We start from the raw sequence: 22,603 nt of genomic DNA on the forward strand, positions 1-22,603 counted from the left end.
TAGGGTTTTGGGGGAAAAAAAATCAAAGATTTCCAGAAATGCAAGAGAAGCTAGGAGGCTGAACAATCATCCAGGCAGTTATTGTAATTAAGGTGCCATGCACTCCACATGCAGGCTCTAAAGAGACACGGTTTCCTTGAGCAAATTCAGGGGCAGTCTGGAAATTAATTACCAGGGCAAGGCTCCAGGTAAATGATCACCATACTTGGAGTACTGACTCAGTGTGATGGTCAAGGAAGATAACCTTTTGAGGTTGCTTTCCATTTTCACAGCACCTGCGGGTCACATGGGCACCTTCTGACTGGGCTGTGAACTCATGGGCAGAAAGCCTTGCTCAGAGGCCCCTAGGCACCTTCTCATACGTTAGGCTCTGTCTTTCCCAGCCTCAGCCCTTACCAAGCCCCAGTTCTGTAACACAGCTTCTCTTAGGGCCTCACTGATGGGGTGTGCTGTGCTCTGTCCCCTCTGATCTCACTGCTGGCTGCAAACGAGCAGGCAGGGCTGTCCTCACAACCCACTCTGAGCTCTGCCCTTTGTCTCTTCGATGCCGTCTTCCTCACCACATCCTTCTCGTTTCCACCACTGCCTCTCAGCCACAGCTTCTAATTATAGTTCCAAATGCACCACGAGCTTTCACCTTGGCGTCCCCACAGAGCATTCTCTGGGGCTGGAATGCGGTCCTCCCCCTGCACTCTCTCCTACGCGACATCCATCAGCTGTCACCCCCTCTGGAAGTCCTGTCTGTCCCTCAACGAAGACCGAGACAGGCGCTCCTCCTTATAGCCTCCTCGCCTTATCTCAGTCATAAGCATGTTATAGGAAAATTATTTGTTTTGTCTCTCTGCAATCTCAGAGGCGGAATGCTCAGATAACAGTGACTGCACTGACTGGCTGCTGAACTCACAGTGCCTGGGGCACAGCTGGCATTCAAAGCCCTTGCAGAACTGAATGTTGGTTGGCAATGTCTTCTGAACATGTAATCGTGCATATTACAATTACAAAGCAGCTTGGCTATTTATTCTGGAGCCCTAAAATTTATTTTTTTTCCTCCTTTTCTTGTTTTTGGTTTGCCCTTAAGATCAAAATGTTTACAAGAGGGAAGGGAAAGGAAACCAGTGTTTTGATGAGTGCTTAATACACCACCAGCACAGATCACACAAGGTGAGCATGGTGACCCCCATGGCACAGATGTTGACAAACCCAGGCAGCAAGGGTCAGGTTGACCAGCGCTACTGGCAGTGATCTGGGATGGGGGCCCCAGGGCAGGATCAGAAGCAGGGGCGGCCGACTCTGGTCACCAAAGCTCTCACTCCAGGTCTTCGCTTACGTTTGCTGTCAGCTGGGTGGTGAGCGCCGAGACTTTCTCCTGGGAGGCATCCAGCTCCCGCCTCAACTTGCGGATCTAAAGATGACAAGGCACAGGGTTACCTGCTTGGGACTCCATTTCCAGGTTGAGCTGGGTGAGGTATCAGGTAATAGGGAAAAAGGAACTCCAACCAGAAACTGCTCCTTACCTCCGACTGGCACTTTTCTTCTGGCTGCAAATAAATCATAAGGAAAATCAGACAGGTTTAGGAGCAAAGCACAAGGCAGTCCAATCTATGGGGGGACATCAAAGTAGGAAGGGGAGGGGAAAGGAAATAGGGGGAAAGAAATAATGTGAAAAAATGGAAACAAAGCCTTCGTAAATAGGGAAGGGTGAAGTAGGTGAAGAGAGAGAAGGGGAGATGGGGAAAAAACAAGAACCAAGATCTATCACGTAAAGGTGCAAGTTCCCAATGATGGATGTAACTGTATTGTTTGCTTCAAATGTACCAATAAACTTCATGAAAAAACATTTGGATGTTTAGGGAAGTCTAGTTTCTTTTCTGGTATATTTCTGTGGGAAAACTGGTTCAGTTAAATTGGTCCACTGGAAATGCCAAATGCAACCAGCATATTTAGCTCAGTGGTTCCGCTGCCTGCCTGGCAAGTGCAAGGTCCCCGAGTTCGATTCTCAGTACAAAAAAAAAAAAAAAAAAAAAAAAAAAAAAAAAAAAAAAAAAAAAAAGAGTGAACTCTCTGACAGTTCCTATTGCATAAGCTTCCATGCTAGCTCTGGGTAAATGGTGACACAGGTATCTGCCACAGGAAATTAAGACTCTCTTGTCCCACAGACGGGCCCACATGTGCTGGGGGAACCTGCTGCAGAAGGAACCTTTCTTGGCCTCTTCTCCTCTTCCCCTGGGGGCCCATAAAACAGAACCTACCCCTTTCTTGGAAATGTTGGAAGTATCTTTGCCCTTCCTCCATCCCTGCTTTTTCCAGGAGTGGAGAAATGACTTGGGAACCAAGGAGGGAAGTGAACATCAGTAGGGAGCCTATTTTGTCCCTGGGTCCTTGGAAGAGCCTAGACTAATTTTATTAGCAATAGCCCTATAATTTTTAGAAATCAACCTTTGGCTCTAGTGTTTAGTCCTGTTAGTTCTGAACAAAAGGAGTATGATTCATTAGATCCTGCAGAACCACGCCACAGTACAAGCCAGAGCAGGTGGGCAGCTGCCCAGGATCCCATTTGAATTCCTTCCTGATCCCGCTCAAGTACTCTTGTTCCAGGAGGGCTCCTAACCATGACAACTTTTCAGTGCATGGATCAATTCATTTAATCTTTGTAGTAACTTTATAAAGTAGTTGTGCTTGTGTTCCTTCAGGGGTTTGGAGTGATTAAATGTAGCCTTGAATATGAACAAGCCTTTGACCTTGTGTTGTTTCCATCTGGTAATAATGACTAGCATTTACTGAATGCTCGCCATGTGGCAAAGACTACTCTAAGCACCTCACCATCATTATACATTATTCTTATGTCAGCCCTTTGAGGAGATACTCATACCATCACTACTGTCTTCCTCTTTTGCATATGAAGAGGCCCAGAGCGGGTAAGTAATTTCCCCAGTTCTGGAGCTGGGAGAATCCAAAGCAGTCTGGCCCCACAGCCTATGATTGTAACCAGCACATTCGCCTACCATTTGTCTGTAGCTTTCTAAAACTAAGTCCTCTGACATCTGAGTCTGATCCAATGGAGAATTTTGTGAGAACATCACAGCTATGCAGCATTTGGGAGTCTGGGAGAGGCCTGTTAGCAGGCAGAACTAACCATACAGGACAATCCATCACACCACCACGAGTACCACTTTTTTGTGTGTAGAGCTCAGGATTGAAACTAGGGCCTTCACAATGAGCTACATCCACATCCTTTTTGATTTCGAGACAGGCTCTTGCTAAGTCACTCAACTGACCAGGTTGGATGTGAACTTGTGAGACACCTGCCACCCCAGGCCTTTATTTAAAAACAGGGTCTTGCTAAGTCAATAAATTGCCCAGGCTAGACACAAACTTGTAGTCCTTTTGCCTCAGCCTCCCAGAATGTAGGAATTACTCATGTGCCACCACGCCCAGCTTCAGGACTAAGCCCGCTTTTAAACACTTCTGTCACCAGGCCTTAACAGCCCTGGCTGTCTGTCATTGTGCCCACCTGCCTCTGAGGGTGGATCTCCATTCCCAACAGCAGCTGGCAGAGCTCATGTGGTCTGTCCCCAAGCCAGTACTGCTCTTCTGAACATCGGGGGATCTCATGGGGAGCTGTGGACTCCATCCTTAGAGCGATTCCACAAGGAACTCAACTGTTTCTCCCTCCCAACCAAGGAAGCTGGTCTCAGACCAGGTGCGGCTTCTGGGAAGCTCTCTCCATCCAGGGCTGGCCATGACTACTCTGTGGCATTCATTTAGCATTCATTGTGCCTTTTCTTTCATTTGTAATTAAAATTGCAGGCAGAATGACCATTTTTAAATATCCAAGAATGACACAGATTGTAAGGAAAGACCCTACTGTTTTCTAATTATAGCCTGTAAGACTCCCACTTATTAAGGAGGCTCCTCGGTCTGAGTCTGCGGTGATTTAAAAGTTTCCCAAAACCGCTTCTTAGAAGACAAACAAGAACTAGCTCACCTTAACATTCACAGAGCCGGAACATTTTTCCTGCATTTTACCATTTTCCAGAGGCTAACAATAGATGAGGGACTACACATCACTGTTAGGTGGTAGCGCAAACTTACAGGTTTTCTTGGAATTGGCAGACTACTCTGGCATGAAAATATTCAAGTGTTAGTTTTTTTTTTTTTCATCTGAAAAAGCAACCTAGATTCTCAGAGGAGGCACATATAAGGATGGCAAATGGGCATCGCTGACCCTCTGATTCATGGAAGGGCAGAGAGGTTCTGGGGAACCTACCAGATCATCTTGCTCATTCCCAACACTGAAGACAAAATGGAGACTGAGTTATCAGCTGACTGACTGGTGCAAAGTCAAGGTGTCAATAAACTAAGATTAGACCTCCAGCATCTCTTGTCCAAATAAGCTTGGAATTAAAAAAATGTTATAATTGGGTTTGGGAAATTTATTGAAATAGCATCAACTCAAAGGACAATTTCAATTTTGACAAAAATACCATCTTCACGAAACATACACAGAACAGGATCACCCAGAATACAGGGCTTTTACTGCAAAAGCTTCCAGTGGTTGGCAGTGAGGGAAAGAACCCGGGGAGGGTGTACAATGGGCTCCTAGGTCTGAGTTCCCACAAGAGGACGAGAGTATGCTCCTTCCTGCATTTCTAATCCAGGCCCCCATGTTTCATGCCTGTGAGAAGGGCCCAACACCCTGTGGTGACAGGAGCCCTGGGGGTTCTCCTGGGGAAACATGGGGGCTGGCAGTTTCTGCCAAGGCTGCTCTGTAGCAACCCTTTGACATTACAGCCCCATGTCCCTAGGGGCCCTTGGGTGCCTCTGACTTTCTCTTTTAGCAACAGGCTGCTTTCTCCCTAACCATGTCCTTGGGGCTTGGTCCAGAGTTTGGCATAGACTGTGCCAGTAAGTACTGTTGAAGAAGCCAATGTGGGTTTGAAAGTACCATTTGAAGTAATCATGTCTCAGAGTTTCATTCTAGAAGAAAGAATTTAAATTTATCCACTAGCTGATAGTGGGAAGACCCTCTCCATGCCCTCTTAGTGGATAATGCCTGCAGCAACCCCTCCCTGAGATTACTATATACATAAAACCTTTAAGAGGAAAGCCAGGACCCAGTGATGAAATGTCAGACAGGATGATCCGAGGGAAGAGGGAGGAGTTTTGCAGCTGGAGGAGTGAGGTGGGAAGGAACAAAGTAAGAGTCTCTAGAACATTAAAATCACACTATGTAAGCAATCACTAAAGTCTGCTCATTATAGGACTATGGAACAACAATCAGGCACTGGTCTCTTTTACTTAATTCTAGCATAGCCTTTTATATCGAAGGGGCTACATACAATTCAAACTGCTATAAAGTCCACAATCTTAGCATTATCACAATCTGAATTATTAAAACACTTGTTTACATGGAATTATGGGTTAAAGAATTAATTTTTTTCCTGTAGGAATTCTGAAATTAATTTGTATAAGACAGACAGTGTATAGGTTTAAAAAGTAAGTACTACTGAACAAAGTGAGTAGTTCTGAAAAGCCAAATTGATTATATGCCGCTTTTGTTCAGGAGATCGACTGCTGATGACAGCCAGCATCGAGGAGCGCTTACCCTGAGTTGTATTACGTTTATGGCTTATTCTTATTTCTCTCAAACCTACTTTTAGGAATAAAATCAAAAGAGTTCTCATCCTCTAGGAGTCTCTACTATAGTGAAATAAAACCTTCAGAACCCTTAGCCCTCATTACAACACTGTAAGGTGGGCTGCCGTTCATTCTACTTTACAGATGAAGCAATGGAGGCAGACAGAAGCTTAATAAAATATTGCAAGGACTTTCTCTTCCAGGGGTACCAGCAGGTGGCCAATGCCTGTCACACCTTCTAACCCATCACCATGGAAGAACTCTGCCACTTAAAAAGCAGACAGTTCCAGACCCATTGGTCAGTACATTACAAGTAATATGTGTTTGTGAATTTCAGATCTTGTTCCCTGTTATTCACTTCCTTTATAATGGAGGTTCTCTCTGAAGGAGAAACAGTCACATTTTCTTCTGCATTCGGTATACTGATTTTATTCTACATTTGATAAAAGGATGACCATAGCCACACAGCACTGATTTTATACTCACCGTAGAATAAATGGAGGATGTGCTGGAAACCAAGGAGAGTGAGGATCCGTGAACTGTTAAAAGAAAAAAATAAAAGGTGAGTTGTATAGCTGGCTGCTATGGAACCAAAAAGGGTCAAGAAAGGGGGAAATTAGCATTAGAGGCCTAGCCTCTCATGACTGTGCAACCTCTCCACCTCGCATTACCGCCTAGCCTGGGATGAGACCCTCACCTTGGCCCAGTCTTTCCTTGTTTGGATAGATCAGTGTCAAATAAGAGATAATCTCTGATGGAACTCACTTTTCTTGCCCTACGTTTTTCCTCCTATAATGTTCTAAATATACTTTTTTTTCAACTATCAAAATAATATATGATTCTGGAACAGGAACTTTCAAGTACAAAAGAATATTAAGAAGCATATTCATTGCTATAAGCTGTAGTGACTCATAATTCCAATTCCCAGGGGCAGCCCTTACCATTCCAGTATATTTTATTCCACTCTTTTTTTCTAATGTATTCCTGTAGGGCTGAGATGGTGTTGCATACATATTTTATACCCTGATTATATCTGTCACTTGTAGATGCAAAAAGATGAGCTGATTATTTTGAACCTAAGAAGCTGCTAATAGTAAAAGCATCTTTAGATGACTATGTAGCAGAATATTAGTTTTAAAAACCAGTCCCCCGAATTGAAGATTTTTTCATTTGACTTCTCAAGCTAGAAGTGTTCTATTTCCTATTTCAGATGGGTAACAGTTGACTTAAAATTATACTTGTGATCTCTTCGCACCCTTTCCTGTCTCGAGTCAGTGTAGACATTTTGTGATTGGTATGGATTTTAAAGCCTGGTCTTTTCTAGGATGGGATATTCTGGCTGTTTTCTGTTTTGGAACCAGCTCTGTTTTCTTGGCATCTTGCTGAAAGACAGAACTATTCCTGTGTTAGGTCTCAGCACAGCTTTCCCGAGCATGGCTGGAATGCCTGGACTCCCACACTATGCGATGCAGATGCAAGTGGGAGGCTGGGAAGGGACTTCCCACGGGCACCAAGTGGCTTTCACAACGCAGCTCAGGGGTGGGCAGAAGACACCCGTCAATGAGACGCTGGTGAGCAGCTCAGCCTAACACTCAGGACTTGCCTGTGGTCTTTCAGTAAACCTTCCTGGATGCTGCTGGCACACAGTGAATCCTGCGCTCTTCTCCCCAACAGGCCGGCGCATCCTTCCCACCTCAGTCCTCGCCCATCTAGTTCTCTCTGTCTGGAATGCGTCCAAGTACTGCATTGGGTCCAACAACGCCTCCTTCATGAAGCCAGCGTTTCCTCATTTCCCCTGGATGATGCCACTGCGTGGACGTCCTTCATCCTCTCTCCACACGGCTCCTGGTTCGTCATTATGTCCTTCTTCTTGCTCAGCAGGTGCGATCTCTAGACCATCACCATCACATCGACCCTCCTCAGCAAGGACCCGAGTTGAAGATCTTTTCCTCCATCTAGGAATAATCTGACTTCCATTCCATAAAAATCAGTTAGGCGTTAATGGCCAATAATGGCTTTCTGTGTTAATACATGGCACACATGAACAGAGGCCTCTGGTAGTGGCCTGATGTTCCAAAATGGGGAGTTACTTGAGCTCATGATTAGATGGGAGTGGAGAGAACACATCCAGGCCAAGTTGGGGAAACATATAGTCATTCTTCATCCACGTGTGCACACAAGCCCTGCTAGAAGCGGCTCCAGATACCAGGGAGGGACCTGTGGCTGCTGGCAAATGGAAGTGTTTTCTTTCTTCCTACATCTCATCTGCAGAAACCTACAGACACGGTTTGAGCAGCAACGCAGTGAGAGCTTGAGCCACAGGTGGAGAGGGACACATCTGGCAGGGTGAAGGTGCAGGTCACTGCACTTCTCTGTAATTAGCTCCTCTCACGTGGTAATCAGCAATAGCAAGGCTGCGGTCCAAAGGAACAGACTCCTTAGCATCCAGTGTCGACCCCAAACTGAATGCGGCTGGCTTGAGCCAATGCCTTGGCCCTCCTGCAGGCAGCCCGAGCCAAGTCCAGGCCAGGCCGTGCAGGTGGAGGCTTCTCCACAACAAAATGCTTCTGAGCTGCAGAACCCAAATAGCTTGCTAAAGTGTGTTGTGCAGTTTTCCTTCCTACATCTGCACCTCCAAACGTTTACAGCTACCAGTAACTATGAGCTATCTGAGCCCACTCTGCTGCTGAGGAACCTCAGAGAAATAAAGGATGCGCTCAGGTCACACAGCGATTTAAGAACAAGATATGCAGACCAGAAGTCTAGAGACTGTTCTGCTCTCGAATACTTGAGTACTGATTTCAGGGATCTTTTTTTTTTTAAGTCTTGGGATATGTTTCTGAAAGTTTTCCCAATACTTTCACGTCATTAGTCAGGCACAAGCCAAGACTGATGTTTAGAAGAAGGATACTTTGGGTAGCTGTAGAACCGCCAGGCAGAATGGAACAACTGGGCGTATTTCAGTTAGGCTACCGAGTGCTTCTGACATCCATGGTTTTAGAATTAAAACACTAATTAAAGCACAGTCTCACAACACTGTTGTTTGGTGTGATCCTCCTCATCATAGAGAATCGGTAGGTAAAAATCCAAAAACCCAGTTCCTATCCTTCATTAACAAACAAGCGAATCAGTGTCTGAGTGGTGTCCAGTGATGTGGCCAAGCACACAGGGATATCGGGAAGAGACAGATGGGCATCTAGACATCTCTCCCTCTCTCTTGGTCCACAGCTGGGATGATAGCTAGGGACTGTGCAGCCTCTCCACCAGCAAAGAAAGCATGACAGAGCAGAGGACACAAGGACAAACGTCAGAGTTTGCCTCCAAAGAGTTAAAAAATGTTTTTAAACTACTGGAGATGCAATCGAGGATTGTTCTTGCATTGAGCTACATCCCCAGCCCCAGCCCTCTTTTTATTTATTTTATTTTGAGAAAGTATCTCATTATGTTGTGCAGACTGGCCTGGAACTTGTGATTCTCCTGTCTCACTATCCCAAGTAGCTGGGATCACAAGCATGCACCACTATGCTCCCAGCTCAAAAAGTTTTACAAGCCCAGCTGAACTGAATGTGAAGACAGGATTGAGTGCACAGGCATAAGAATCAGGAGACTTAGGACTTCTTTGTGCCCCAAGGTCACTTCTGCCTCAATTTTGTCATGAGAAAAAATACCAATGATAATAGCCCTTGGGAAGAAGGACATAAGAAGACAATTACAACAATAGCTACCATGACTGAGTGCTTGCAATAAGCCCCTCTCAGAGTTATTTGCTAAATGCTTTGTAGCACTAATCTCACCTAGCCTTCACTTCAATCCCCTGAAGCAGTTACAATTATTTTTCACCTTTTAGTGAACTGGAAACAGGCTGCAGGACCAAGTCCCCTCCCCGGAGTCAGAGGGCTAACTGTGGAGGTGCCAGGATTTGAAGCAGCCAGAACTCAGGGGCTTGGAAGTCAAGTGCACCGCAGGACAGGCTTCCCTTATGACTAAGTTGCTTCTGGATTCCATGGAAACAGATAGGATGGCATTTCGGTGTTTCACTTCCGCACCAGCTCTCAATGAACCTTAGTCACAGGACTTTTTTCTCCAAAGACCTACTTGACAAATGCCTCAAGCATTCCTCAAAGTGCATGCTCCTAAAGTTGACTTTAAGGTTGCATAATGTATCAGACGGAAATCATGTACCTGATGTAACACCGAATGTCTGCATCTAGGCCAGGCCCGCACTCCATTTACATATTTATGGATCCCACTTCCTTCAAAATGGAAAGTACTAATTAAGTTGCACAATAGCCTCCTACAAATACTTGTGCTAATTCTTCCTAAGTTTCTATCTTGCCTTACAGCGTACAATACACCTAATGGACTATTGTAAAGAGGTTCTATTTTGGTCCAAATGTGAAATGTGAACTTCTTCTCAACTGTTCCTGCAGCCCTACGAGTTTGTCAATTCAGAAGGAAAAAACAAAAAAAAAGGCTTCACTCAGAGGAATTTAAAGGCCCTAATTACACAAGCTCTGGTTTTATAATGTAACAGCCTTGGAAGAGCTAAACATCAACTGGATACCGAACTTCTCAAAACAGGAAAATGTGACATGCTCCAGTACAGTAGGCCTCACCTCTTCCCCCAACCCTGGATTTTACCTCTGAGCTTCAGTTCACAGAAGTCTAGATACTTCTTGTGGGCAACAGCTTTTTATGGGTGCCACTTGTGACACCCCAGATGCCCCAGCTGAGCTACCTGACAGCTGGATTCCAGGAGGAATAAACAAAGCTATCTGATGATACAATGGCCCAGACCTTGATGTGGTGGAGTATGCATGTTTGGACACGTTTCCACACTCAAGTACGCGCACGGCCAAGAAGAGGGACACAGCCCAGGACAAACTCCATATACAACTTGTCACCAGGGAAGTTGGGGGAGCCCCTGTGGCCGTGGCTAGCACACAGACTGGAAAAAGACTAGAGACACACTGCGTCCTCCCTCCCTCTAGGATGAACATATCCTTCACTCTTATTGATCTATGGTTATAGCTATATATATATTTTTTTTGGGGGGGGGTACCCAGAATTGAACTTAGGATCTTGTGCTTTTGAGGCAGGCAGGGTGCCACTGAGCTAAATCCCTGGCCCTATAACTTTAACTTTTAGCTATTAAATCGAAATTCCTCCTTCCGCAGCTCAGGCCCTCCCTCTCCATCCTGTCCCTGCGGTATCCCATGTTTGGACTTACAGACTTGTGCCTGCCCTTCGATGTCACTAGATGCAAACCATGCATGTAACAGTGGGGAGGGCATTACATCGCCAACAAGATTAACTATGATTGGCCAGGGAGCAATACCTCTCTGGCTTCCTGGCTACACCTGCTCTTCATCTACACTTCAGAGGCACAGGGGTTCTTAAAGGCCATTGCCCTGAACTAGAGCAGAAGTAAAGAACAGTAACAGGGCCTTACGCCTAAGTCCCCATCCTGAAGGTTAAAGTCACCATAATGATTTGTTTATTCATTATAAACATATTTTGGGCTAGTCTTTGATTTCATTTTATTTCACATGGTTAAAGGTGACAGACTAATAAACCACCACAAGTTGTCATTTTCTAAGCTGTGTTTGATTCTACTGTTGTTGCTGATTGTATCACTTGGGCTAGTGATGTGATTGATCTAATCAGTTATCTTTCCTGGCATAATGAATGAGATTGCCCCAGAGTTATTAGAGACTCAAATTCTAAAGACCAGCTATATCTGGAAGACACCTCTGAGAAGCAATCATTCCTTAAGGGTTCTAAATACAAGCAACAAAGATACCTACAATAAGTAATATCAAAGTATCAACTCAGGAATTAAACCAAGGACTGTACCAACAAGCATAATAGAAATGAAAAGACATTTAAACAAGACACAGTCTTCCAGCTTGCCAAAGGCAAATTATGGGGGAAACGAGATGGAAAAGTCTCATAATCAACCACATGGGACAACCTGAACTGATAGCACAGGAAGTAAAAAAACAAGTGAATGAGGTTCTAGAAATATTGAAAACAGAAATAATTTCCCAGATAAAAGACATGATTATAAACTCTAGAACACAAACAGATTAAAAAAAAAATAGATGAGTTCAGGACCATGATAAAAGCCACAAATGCTCAGCAGAGGAAAGAAATGGAAACCATGAAGGCCCAACATAAGAAAGATATGGAATCCATGAAACAGATTCAAACTGATATCCAGAGATTAATAACTCTATTAAAAGTATACACAGCAGAGGGTCTTCTCGGCTGTGCCCTCCCCGAGGCATTCCTGCGATCTTCAGCACCAGAGGGTCTTCTCGGCCACACCCTCCCCTGCTGGCACCGCTGCCGCCATCTTTAGCGCTAGAAAGGTAGCCGTGCGGGCACCCCCGAGCCCTCCCAAACCTTCCCCCTCGTGCTTTTAGACCTCCTGATTGTACCAGTCTTTGGACCTACTCTGTAGAGGCAGAGGTGGTCATAAAGAGTATTTTCTGGCACTTTTAACTTTGAACATCTTTAAAGTGGTGGGGGAAACTTATAGCACAACTGAGTGGAGCTCAACCCTTTAGGAGGTTGGGGAACTCAATCTGGGCCTTGCAGCCCGAGCTCAGTCTGCTTTGTGGGGTTCTGCCACCAGCTAGCTGAGATCAGGGGACTTGGCTCTGCAAATGGCAGCACATATTGTATATTATGACATTTAGTGATATAGTCTGAAAGAGGCCCTTTAAACTCATTTTTCTTTTTTTATCCTACTCTGCAAATTCTTTTTTTTTCTTTTTGTTTTCTTTCTCTAACTCAGTCTCTTACTCCACTATAGTATTCCTCATCTCTCTTTTTGTTTCTGCTCTTGTCCTAATTCAGATTTCTTCTTTTATTATTTTTTTCTCTTTTCTTTATGTTCTTTTCTTATGTTATTCTACCTCACTCAAGGGTTACTATATTTCTATTTTGTTTGTTCTTTTTGAATTTAACAACTTCCTGATGATTGTCTGGTCATTCTACATCTTTTGGCTTCAGATGAAACCTTCTCTAATTCTTATATTTATCTACTTCTCTTGTCTGAACTTTGTTTTAATCCCCCATTGTAAATGGTAAATATCCTCATTGAAAAGTTTATTTACTGTAAGCATATTTTGGATTGGTTCTTGATCTTAATTAAATTTACATGGTTTGAAGGTGATAGATTGATGATTACCATAGGTGGTGGTCAATTTGCAAATTGTGCTTCATTATATTGTGGTGCTGATTGTATCAATTAGGATAAAGGATTGTGATTGATTAAATGAGCTGTTTTCTTCAGTATGATGAAAATGAGAATGTCTGAGTCATTAGAAACCCATGGGGTGAAGCCCAACAGTATCAGGAAGATTTAAGTAATAATCTAAAGGTTAAAAACTAAGGATAACCCAACAACAATAGTAAAAATGAGAAAACTCTTAAGCAAGATACAGGGACAGACTTCCAGTTCACCAATGGCAAATAGTGGGGCAAATGAGGATGAAAAGTCTAATAGTGAATCATCAGGACACCCTGAACTCAAAGCACAGGAAGTAACAAAGCTGATCAATCAGGCTCTAGAGAAATATAGAACAGAAGTAATTTCCCAGATAATCATAGAGATGACAAGCAAAATGAAAGTTATAATTCGTGACTCTAGAACAGAAACTGAGAGGAAAATAGATGAGCTCAGGACCATGATAGAAGCCATGAATGCCCAGCATAAGAAAGAATTGGAAACAATAAATGCTCAATACAAGAAAGAAATGGAATCCATAGGACAGATTCAAACAGATATCCAGGAGATTAGAAACTCCATTGAGAGTGTGCACAAAAGAATAAAAGAGTCCGAAGATAGAATCTCAGATATAGAAGATAAAATTGCAGTCAGTGACTGTGAAAAGAGAGGTCTCTTAAAAACAGTAGGGGATCATGAGAAATTGATACAACAACTCTTAGATGATACTAAGAAGAATAACATAAGATTGATAGGAATTCAAGAAGTAGTAGGAGAAAACGTAAATGACTTTAAAAAGCTGTTCACAGAATTATAGAAAACTTCCCACATAGAGGGGAAGAATTTGACATACAGATAATTGAGGCATATAGGACTCCAACTAGCCGTGATAAAAAAACAATCTACACCTAGACACATAATAATCAAGATCCCACAAACCCAACAGAAGAACAAAATACTATACGCAGTAAGAGACAAGAAACAACTTACATGCAAATGAAAGCCTATCAGAATTACAGCAGATTTTTCAATACAAACCCTTTGGTTAAGGAGCGCCTGGCCTGGAATGAGATAGTTCAAGTACTAAAAAAAGACAACTTCCAACCTAGACTGATGTATCCTGCAAAACTTTCTTTTAAAATGGATGGGGAAATAAGATATTTCCAGGACAAAGAATACCTGAGAAACTTTATGAATATCAAACCAGCACTACAACGAATTCTAAACAATATCCTAGAAAAAGACAATGAAGGTAACAACACAATGAAGCCCAACAGAACAAATCAAATAGGTAAGCCAAGAAACTAAAAGGAGAAGGTGAAAAAAAATGATAATAATAAGTTAGTACATATTGGTTATAACCATCAATATTTATGGCCTCAATTCACCAATCAAGAGAAATAGAGCAGCAGAATGGATTAAGAAGCAAGATCCAATAATATGTTGTATACAAGACACATCTAGTGTAAAAAGAAGCCCACAGACTGAAAGTGAAAGGACAGAAAACTTCTTCATGTAACAGGAGCTCCCCTGCCAAAAAAAAAAAAAAAGCAGGGGTAGCAATCTTATTCGCAAAGTAAGTTTCAAACTTAAACTGATTGAAAGAGACAAAGAAGCTCACTAGATCCTTGTGAAGGGAACAATTCAAGAGGAAGAGATAACAAATAATTTATTTTTAATTTATTGAGTATGTCAGAAAGTATATATGCTTTTTTTTCTCTTTTCTTCTTTTTTTCCTTTTTCTTTTTCTTCCTCTGATGATGGGGATTAAATTTGGCACATTGTTCTGGCTGGGCAGGTGCAGCCCTATTGAGCTAAACCTCAGGATTTACATTTCATATTTTTAAAATTTATCAATACATTAATCCTTGTCTGTATATGTTGGTCTACCAAATTGATGAGTTATTTTGGTTCTCATTTTCTTTGCTTTTTTATTTGAGAATTTATGAAATCTGTATATATGAGTAGTATGAAAAGTATTAAGGCCCATCTGTCATTTTCCTCTTTCATCTCTGCTTTCTACAAACTTCCTTTTCTGTCACTGCAGCTTGTTTGGTTGGAAATTTGTTAAGATAAATGTTGTTATGTTATCAATATATCTTTGTACTTATTTTTTGCTGATGATGAATATTAATTTTAAGTAAATTTTATTATAACTATACTTAATCATGAATATCATTTAGTATCTGATACATATTACAAATTCTCCAACTCCTTCAAAGATGATATTTGTTTTTTCTCAAATTATACAAATCACCAACATTCCACACATCACTGCATTCTATTTTTATTGTACCTAAGTATATATTGTATTGTAGAAAACATGCATTGTGTAAATGTGTGGGGGGTATGTTTTTACATATGTGTGTGCACTACTAAATGAGAAACATGGCATGAATGTGGTAGGACTGTGCACATTTGGCATATTGATAGTTTCTCTGGCAACCTTATGATTTCTTTAAATTACATGCTTGACTTCATAGTCATTCGTTTGGGAAGAATATTACATATCTATTGGTGTTAAATTCTATCATTATGCTTATAAAAATATAATAAAAATAAGTATGGGATATAATAAAATAGAAACAGAAAAATCTGATCTTAAAAATGTGAATTTTTTTAGTTGCTTTTGGATTTCAAATATAAGTATATTTTTTTCTGTGGGAAGTTTTGTTAGAAAATGTAAGTGGTACAATCAACAAGTATATGATATTTATCAATTAATTAAACCAAGGAGTTTATGAATCATAAAATTTTGAGGACAGTTTCTCAACTATAATATGTAACTTTGTTTTATTTATAATTACATTATTTCAAAAATATTATAAGAAAATGAGAAAGGACATAATGTTTGAAGATCATATCAAACTAATGTATTTCAATTAGTCTGTGTTACATAAATTCTTGTTTATTTCATATCCTTTTTTTGCTGTCATATATATGTATATTTGAAATTTTTATTTAGTATCTTCATTTCTTGTTATCATGTATCTTTGCAATCTTTAATTAAAAAAAAAGTATACAAAGTGGCTGGGGATTTAGCTCAATGGTGCCGCCACCTGCCTTGCAAGTGCAAGGTCCTGAGTTCGATCCCCAGCACCCCCCAAAAAAGTATATATAGCAGACTACCCAATCAGAAGTCAGAATATTAGATACAGAAGATAGGATGGCGGTCAGTGACCATGAAAAGAGAGATCTCTTAAAAATAGTAAGGGACCAGGAGAAATCAATCCAATAGCTCCTAGATAATGCAAAGAAGAATAATATAAGATTAATAGGAATCCAAGAAAAAGCAGGAGAAAGCACAAATGACATAAAAAAAAAAACTTGTTCACAGAAAACAATAGCAGAAAACTTCCCAGAGTAAAAGAACTTGACATACAGATAAGTGAGGCATATAAGACTCCAACTAGTTATAATAAAAAAAAATCTATACCTCAACATATAATAATCAAGATCTCAGAAACCCAACAGAAGTACAAATTACTACAAGCAGTTAGAGAAAAGAAATAAATTACATGCAAAGGAAAGCCCATCAGAATCACAAGAGTCTTTTCAACACAAACCCTCAAGTCAAGGAGGGCCTAGAGTGACGTATTTCAAGCTTTAAAAGAAAACAAACTCCAAACTAGGCTGATCTATTCTGCAAAACTAAATTCCAAAGTTGATAGAGAAATAAGATACTTTCATGACAAAGAACACCTGAGAAACTGCATGAATACCAAACCAGCACTCCAAACAATTTTCAAAAATATCCTAGAAAAAGACAATGAAGGTCACAACTGCATGAGGCCCAATAGAGCAAATCCAATAAGCAAGAATTTAAAGGGAAAGGGAGAAAAATAAAAAAAGAACCAAAAACAGGAAAATAACATGACAATGACAAGTCAATACATATCAGTTATAACCATTAATGTCAATGGCCTCAATTCACCAATAAATAGAAACAGACTGGCAGAACGGATAAAGAAGCAAAATCCAACAATATGCTGCAACAGATCCTCAGTGGAATGGGAACTAGCACAAAGAATCAACAACTGGGATTTCATCTTTTTAAATATAATTTCTGCACTGCCAGAGAAATCACAAGCAAAGCTAAGAGACATCTCACAATGTGGGAAAATTTTTTTACAGCTGCTCCTCAGACATAGGTCTACTATCTAGAATATATAAAGAACTCAAAAAAATCAACCCCCCCCAAATATAAAGACCCAATTCATAAATGGGCATCTGAAATGAACAGACACTTCTCAGAAAAAAAAAGTAAAAGCAGCAAACATATGAAAAAGTGTTCAACATCACTGGTCATTGAAGAGATGCAAATGAAAGCAGCACTGAGACTCCACCTCACCCCAGAGAGAATGGCTGCTAACAAGAAGTCAACCAGTAACACATGCTGGCAGGGATGTGGAGAGCTAGGAACCTTTCCTTCATTGTTGGTGGGAGTGCAGACTGGGGCAACCACGGGAAATCAATGAGGAGATACCTCAAACAACTAGGATTAGAAGTCCCATGTGACCCAGCTATTTCTCTGCTGGGTATCTTCCCCCCAAAATCAAAACAATCATACCACAGCAATATACGCTCAACCAAATTTTTAATGGCAGAGTTTATAATAGCTAAAACTTGGAGATAGCCCAATTGCCCATTAACTAGAGACTGGATAAAGAAGAGTTTGTGTGTGTGTGTGTGTGTGTGTGTGTGTGTTGTGTGTAATAAAATGGAGTACTATTCTGCTATAAAGAGTGATAAAGTAGAGACATTTATAGCTAAGTAGATGCACATAGAGGCCATACTCTTAGGTGAAATTAATAAGACACACATGTGTAAATACCAAATAGTTTCTCTGGTGTGAAAAACTAAAAGTGTAAATAAAGAACAAAATGTATAACTGATATTGTATAATAGGAAGAAAAGGTCTAAAAGAGCAGAGGAAGTGGGAGGGGTGGAAGAAAGGTAACAAGGGAAAAGAAAAACAATATGTGAAAAAGGAAAACATGGAAACAATGTCTTTGAAAACAGGGAAGGGTGGATGGGGTGAAGGGAGGGCTAGGGAATGGCGAAAAATAAGAACCAAGGTGAGTCCTGTAAAGGTACAAGATCCCAATGATGAATGTAACTGTACTGTATACCTAGACTGTACCAACAAACTTAAAAAAACAAACTTTTGTTTTAAAAACAAAGGCCATTAGGCAAAAGTAGATGCCTGTAGCTTGTGATTTCTCTCCCTTTGACTTGGAACTTCCAAACAATCATAAGTGTGTTTGCTCTTTCTGTTGAGAGGATGCTGGGCACATTGCTCCACTCTCACAGGGAAGGGGAACAGAGGGAAATCACCCCTACATTCTGTCTGTCATTGGCCACGAGGCACAGGCTGGAGACTGAGCTGCCAGGAGCCCCACCCTGATGCTGTGCCTACAAGTCGTGGCATGTCACAGTGTACTGTACCGTGTTAACATTCACACACGTTATCTCATCTGATTTTTATAATTCTGCAAGCTGAATACTATTATTACTCGAATTTTACCAGTAAAACAAGGGACAAAAAACCAAACAAACAGAAACTTGAAGCAACTTGTCCAAGAGCATATATCTAAAGTCACAAAGCTGGAATTCAAACTCCGCTAGTCTCGCTTTGGTTCTCAATCCCTGGCCAGGGAAGATGCTTTCGATGTCCTGTGAGCCTGATCTTTGGGAGTATGGCGGTGATGTCACCCAAAGCATTTTGGCTGCTTGTCCTCAGTCACACCTCAGTGGAAGGAGCAAAGTTACAAGGGTGGCTAACAAAGCAGCCCACGGAACTTTTCTCCCACAATTCTGATCAGAATGAATCAAATCTAAAAATCCAACCCAAGATATTCCCAGTTGGCAAGCAAAGGAAGAAAAAGACAAAAGTGAATACACAGTCAAGTGTGGTAGTGCATTCCCATAACCCCCAGCACTCGGGAGGCTGGGGCAGGAGGGTTGCTGGAAGTTCAAGGCCAACCTGGGCTACATAGTGAGTTCAAGGCCATCCTGGGCTGCAGCAAGACTCTGTCTCAAAAAAACCAATGCAACCAACCAACCAAACAAACAAATAAACAAACACCGATGCCTGGGAAGAGAGAAAATTCTGGAATAAGCGGCATAGCCACTCAGCCCAGGGAAGAAATTCTCCAAAAACACTTGCTGCCAAGCGGAGAGCTAGTGGCCAAGCCTCACCAGAAGCCATGACCCACATCCTGGCTGGTCAGCTAAGGGCCAGTCCTGCTGACCACCAGAGGATGGGGAGACAGGGAGACGCTCACAGGGAGAGACTCAGATCTCCTTCCTTACCTTCTTCAAAGCCATCCCGGAAGGAGCCCGAGCGGCTCATGGTCCTGCTCTTCTCATCCAGGGACATGGAGCTGTTCCGGAAGCGGCTGTCGGTGTACGGGTCGTACTGCCCGTCCGCATTGGACAGGCTGTGGGTCCGCAGCATGGTGGGGTTGGACAGGCTCATCTGGGTGACAGTGGTGGGACTCGCTGGAACGAAAGGAATGGAATCAAATGGCGGAAACGCGCGTCTCCGTTCAAACCCCAGATGGGGACAAAGAGGAGGCTGTTTATCGCCAGCCGTACGCATTCCTGCCAACTCCTCTCTCCCTGTCTGTTCGCTCCAAGGTAGTCGCATCAGCATTTGAGTTACACACTCGGAGCTAAAAATATGGGAGGGAAGGCGGGTCAGCTCCCAACCAGGCTCCGGGCTTCGGCGTTCCAGCTTGGCACGTCCAGACAAGCCAGTGTCACCTTCCAGGCATGAGCTAATGACTCCCGGGCTCATCTGGAACGGCTCTCTCCACAGCCAAAAGCCCAAAATAGTCCTACGAGCCTTTTGATCAGACGGGAAGCATTTGTGCGTGACAGGAATCTCGCTGCGAAGAGTTACCGCTGGGAAAGAACAAGGCGCACACAGGTCTCGCCGCCTCTGCCAGGAAGGTTCAGCCACAACGCGCAAAAAGAGCCTCCGAGTGAGGGGCACACAGACCTGAGCCGAATCCAGCTTTCTCAACACACACCACGATGGTAATAGCACGAATTCCTGGAAATACCCACTTTGTTCATCAAAAATGAAGAACTAAGCCTCACTTGATTGTAAGCCACAACTGCCTCAGAGACTCTGATCTGTTACTCCCAATGTTCACAAAACGCTACAGCCCCAGAGGCAAGACTGCAAGAGATGATCCTTTCCTATCCTTCGTGGCACCTCTGCCAATAATGCAGCAACCTTCCTTCTCATTCACTTTTGGCTTATTCCATGTTCACACTGTTTGCTATGAAGCTTTGGACCGTCCTGTTTTACCCCGTTGTACGGGTCTGCGTGGGTGTGTCTCCTTCACTATGAATCCACCAGCGTACGTAAGGACTGTTTTTCAGATTCTTTTCCTTGTCCACTAGGTCAGTCAAAACATCATATTAATAGCAGGCATTTCCAAGAATACTGCTTAGTAAAACTTCACTTCTATTTCCAGCTCCCTAAAGCCAGGATGACGCTTAATAAAGCTTGCAGTCTCCTCAAGAGAACGGGATGTTTTACTCCTTGTTATATAACCTTACCTATACCAACCACAGACAGAAAATTATTAGAGAGCCAAAACCTTTGCTACCTTCTCTATTTCTGTGACTACCCATCTCCTAGAATACAGCTCCACCGCTGAGAGCTGATCAGGTCCAGAAGAGATGTGAGCATGTCTATCTGATCATGTCTGTTTCCAAACCCAAGATATCCTCTACCCCGGGGGACTGACCCAGCGGCTACTCACCAAGCTGGGAAAAGTTGAATCTTGTTCCAGAAGGCGAGGTCACACTGGAGCCAGAGGAAAAGGGGGAATTAGCAGCGGTGTCCTGGAGGCCTCCAGCGGAGTGGGACCGTAACCATTCTTTTGCGTCTTCCTGCGTGCGTAGCTGGGAGGTGGGGGTGTACCTGGACACACAGAGGCCAGGCTGCAATGAACCTCGACTGGCACGACAACCAGCTCCATGGAGCAAAGGACACAGACTTAAAAAGAAAATATACACCTGACGATGATCTTAAGAAAAAAAAAAATCACATCACTACACGCCCTGAAACTTACAAAGTTTCTCAAATCTCTTTTTTGGTTCATTTGTTCCTTGGCTGCATTTGGGGGTGCGGGGGGATCCTAAATCCTTTCAGTTTGGAGGGAAGACCTGAGGGGGGAAGGTGGGTAACGTGCCGCTGGGCGTAGCTGTAACATGTCCCTTCAGGGTGGTGCCACATCAGAGCCTCCACCCTGACGGCAGTGGAGCAACAGAAGGAGCTGCTGTCAGAGCTTCGAGGAAGTTTTGATGAGGTCACTCCTGGCATGTGCACTCTGTAGCACGGGCAAGCAGCCGTGAGTCACAGCGCAGTGCAGTGCGGATATGAGAAGGGACATGGCGGGGTGGGTGCGGGGGCCCACAGGGCCACAATGGAGCATGAACCGGTCTTCGGGAAAGGAAGCCCACACGACTGGGCTTTGCATGAGGACTCTTAGCACCCTCTTCTGCATTCAGAGCTGAGGTTTTAGGCTATGTTCATCTGATTCCCAAACTGACCCTCTCTCTTTTACAATGCCACCAGCGGCACCTGGAATTTCTGATGTGCCCAAGTGGCCAGAGGATCCTTCGACTACATACTTCGGTTACTAGAAGAATTCCTTTGGCTCAAAAAGATCTTGTTGGTGTGTTGCTTTTGGATATGTGGGTGTGAAGGGAGTGAGCTGGACAGAGAGAGTTACAGTGACAGGGAACAGAAATGTTTCTTCCATTTTCACTAGCACTGATAGACATGCAACTTTTTTTGAGCTTTACCTATTGGCTGAAAGTTCATTGCATGTCACAGATCCCTATTCTAAACTTTTTTTTTTTCTTTTTTGGTGCCAGGGATCGAACTCAGGACCTTGCCCTTGCAAGGCAGGCGGCGGAACCACTGAGCTAAATCCCCAGCCCCTGAACTTTTTAAAAACCAATTTTAAGAAGTCAGAGCTACATAATTTTGATAGCTTTGATAGAGAAAGAAATCTATAACTCATCCCAAAATATCAATACCAAGAACCTATCTTCCTGTTGGGGCAACTGGGAGGCATTGAAATCAAACCTGTATTAGGAGTGGCATCCCATAACCAACCCATAACATCATTTAAGTATTCATCATGGTTGCTGACAAGCTGCGCTCAGAAGCACAGTGCAAACTCTTTTTATTTCTGGTTGCTATCTTTTTGAGACAGGGTCTCATTACATAGTCCAGGCTGTCTTGAGCTCATGACCCTCCTGCCTCAGCCTCCGGAGTGCTGGGATTACTACAGGTGTGTGCCACCATGCCTGGCTATGAAACAAACTCTCAGGTACAAAAGGCCTGGCCAACTTGGAGCCCACCGTGTTGAATTCCCTCTGGTGAGAGATCCTGGCTGGCAAATTTTACATTTTTCTTCTTAGGTTTACTTCTTATTTTTCTCAGAGCTTCTGCTGAAAGGAAGCATCAATACCTACCTCAAGTTACTGTTCAAAACACTCTCAGTCTTAAAAGGTGTGGGTTATTAACCACAGACACACACGACAGCCACGAAACATTTCATTCCAAGTTCCATTTTACACGGGAAGCACTTAATGCTGAGTGCAAGGTGAAGCCAATGCTACAGAGAATGGGGTGTTTAGAAAGCAGGAAGAGATGACAGCGGCCACCGTAGGACAGTAAGACCACAGGGACGGTTA

General features: G+C 42.9%; 1 protein-coding gene across 1 annotated transcript in view; it reads right to left on the bottom strand.

Annotated features, from left to right (window-relative positions):
* The window catches only part of Nav2 (neuron navigator 2), a 359,199-nt gene that overhangs the window by 41,350 nt on the left and 295,246 nt on the right, over positions 1-22,603 (bottom strand). Inside the window, exons 22-26 of the mRNA XM_033764074.1 lie at positions 20,656-20,816; positions 19,190-19,378; positions 6,124-6,176; positions 1,515-1,538; positions 1,328-1,402 (exon numbers count right to left, since the gene is read on the bottom strand). Coding sequence (XP_033619965.1) covers positions 1,328-1,402; positions 1,515-1,538; positions 6,124-6,176; positions 19,190-19,378; positions 20,656-20,816 — 502 coding nt within the window. The remainder of the gene's footprint in view (positions 1-1,327; positions 1,403-1,514; positions 1,539-6,123; positions 6,177-19,189; positions 19,379-20,655; positions 20,817-22,603) is intronic.

Source organism: Fukomys damarensis, unplaced genomic scaffold (genome assembly GCF_012274545.1).
Source record: "Fukomys damarensis isolate Sample0158 unplaced genomic scaffold, DMR_v1.0_HiC HiC_scaffold_16, whole genome shotgun sequence".
Taxonomy (NCBI): Eukaryota; Metazoa; Chordata; class Mammalia; order Rodentia; family Bathyergidae; genus Fukomys; species Fukomys damarensis.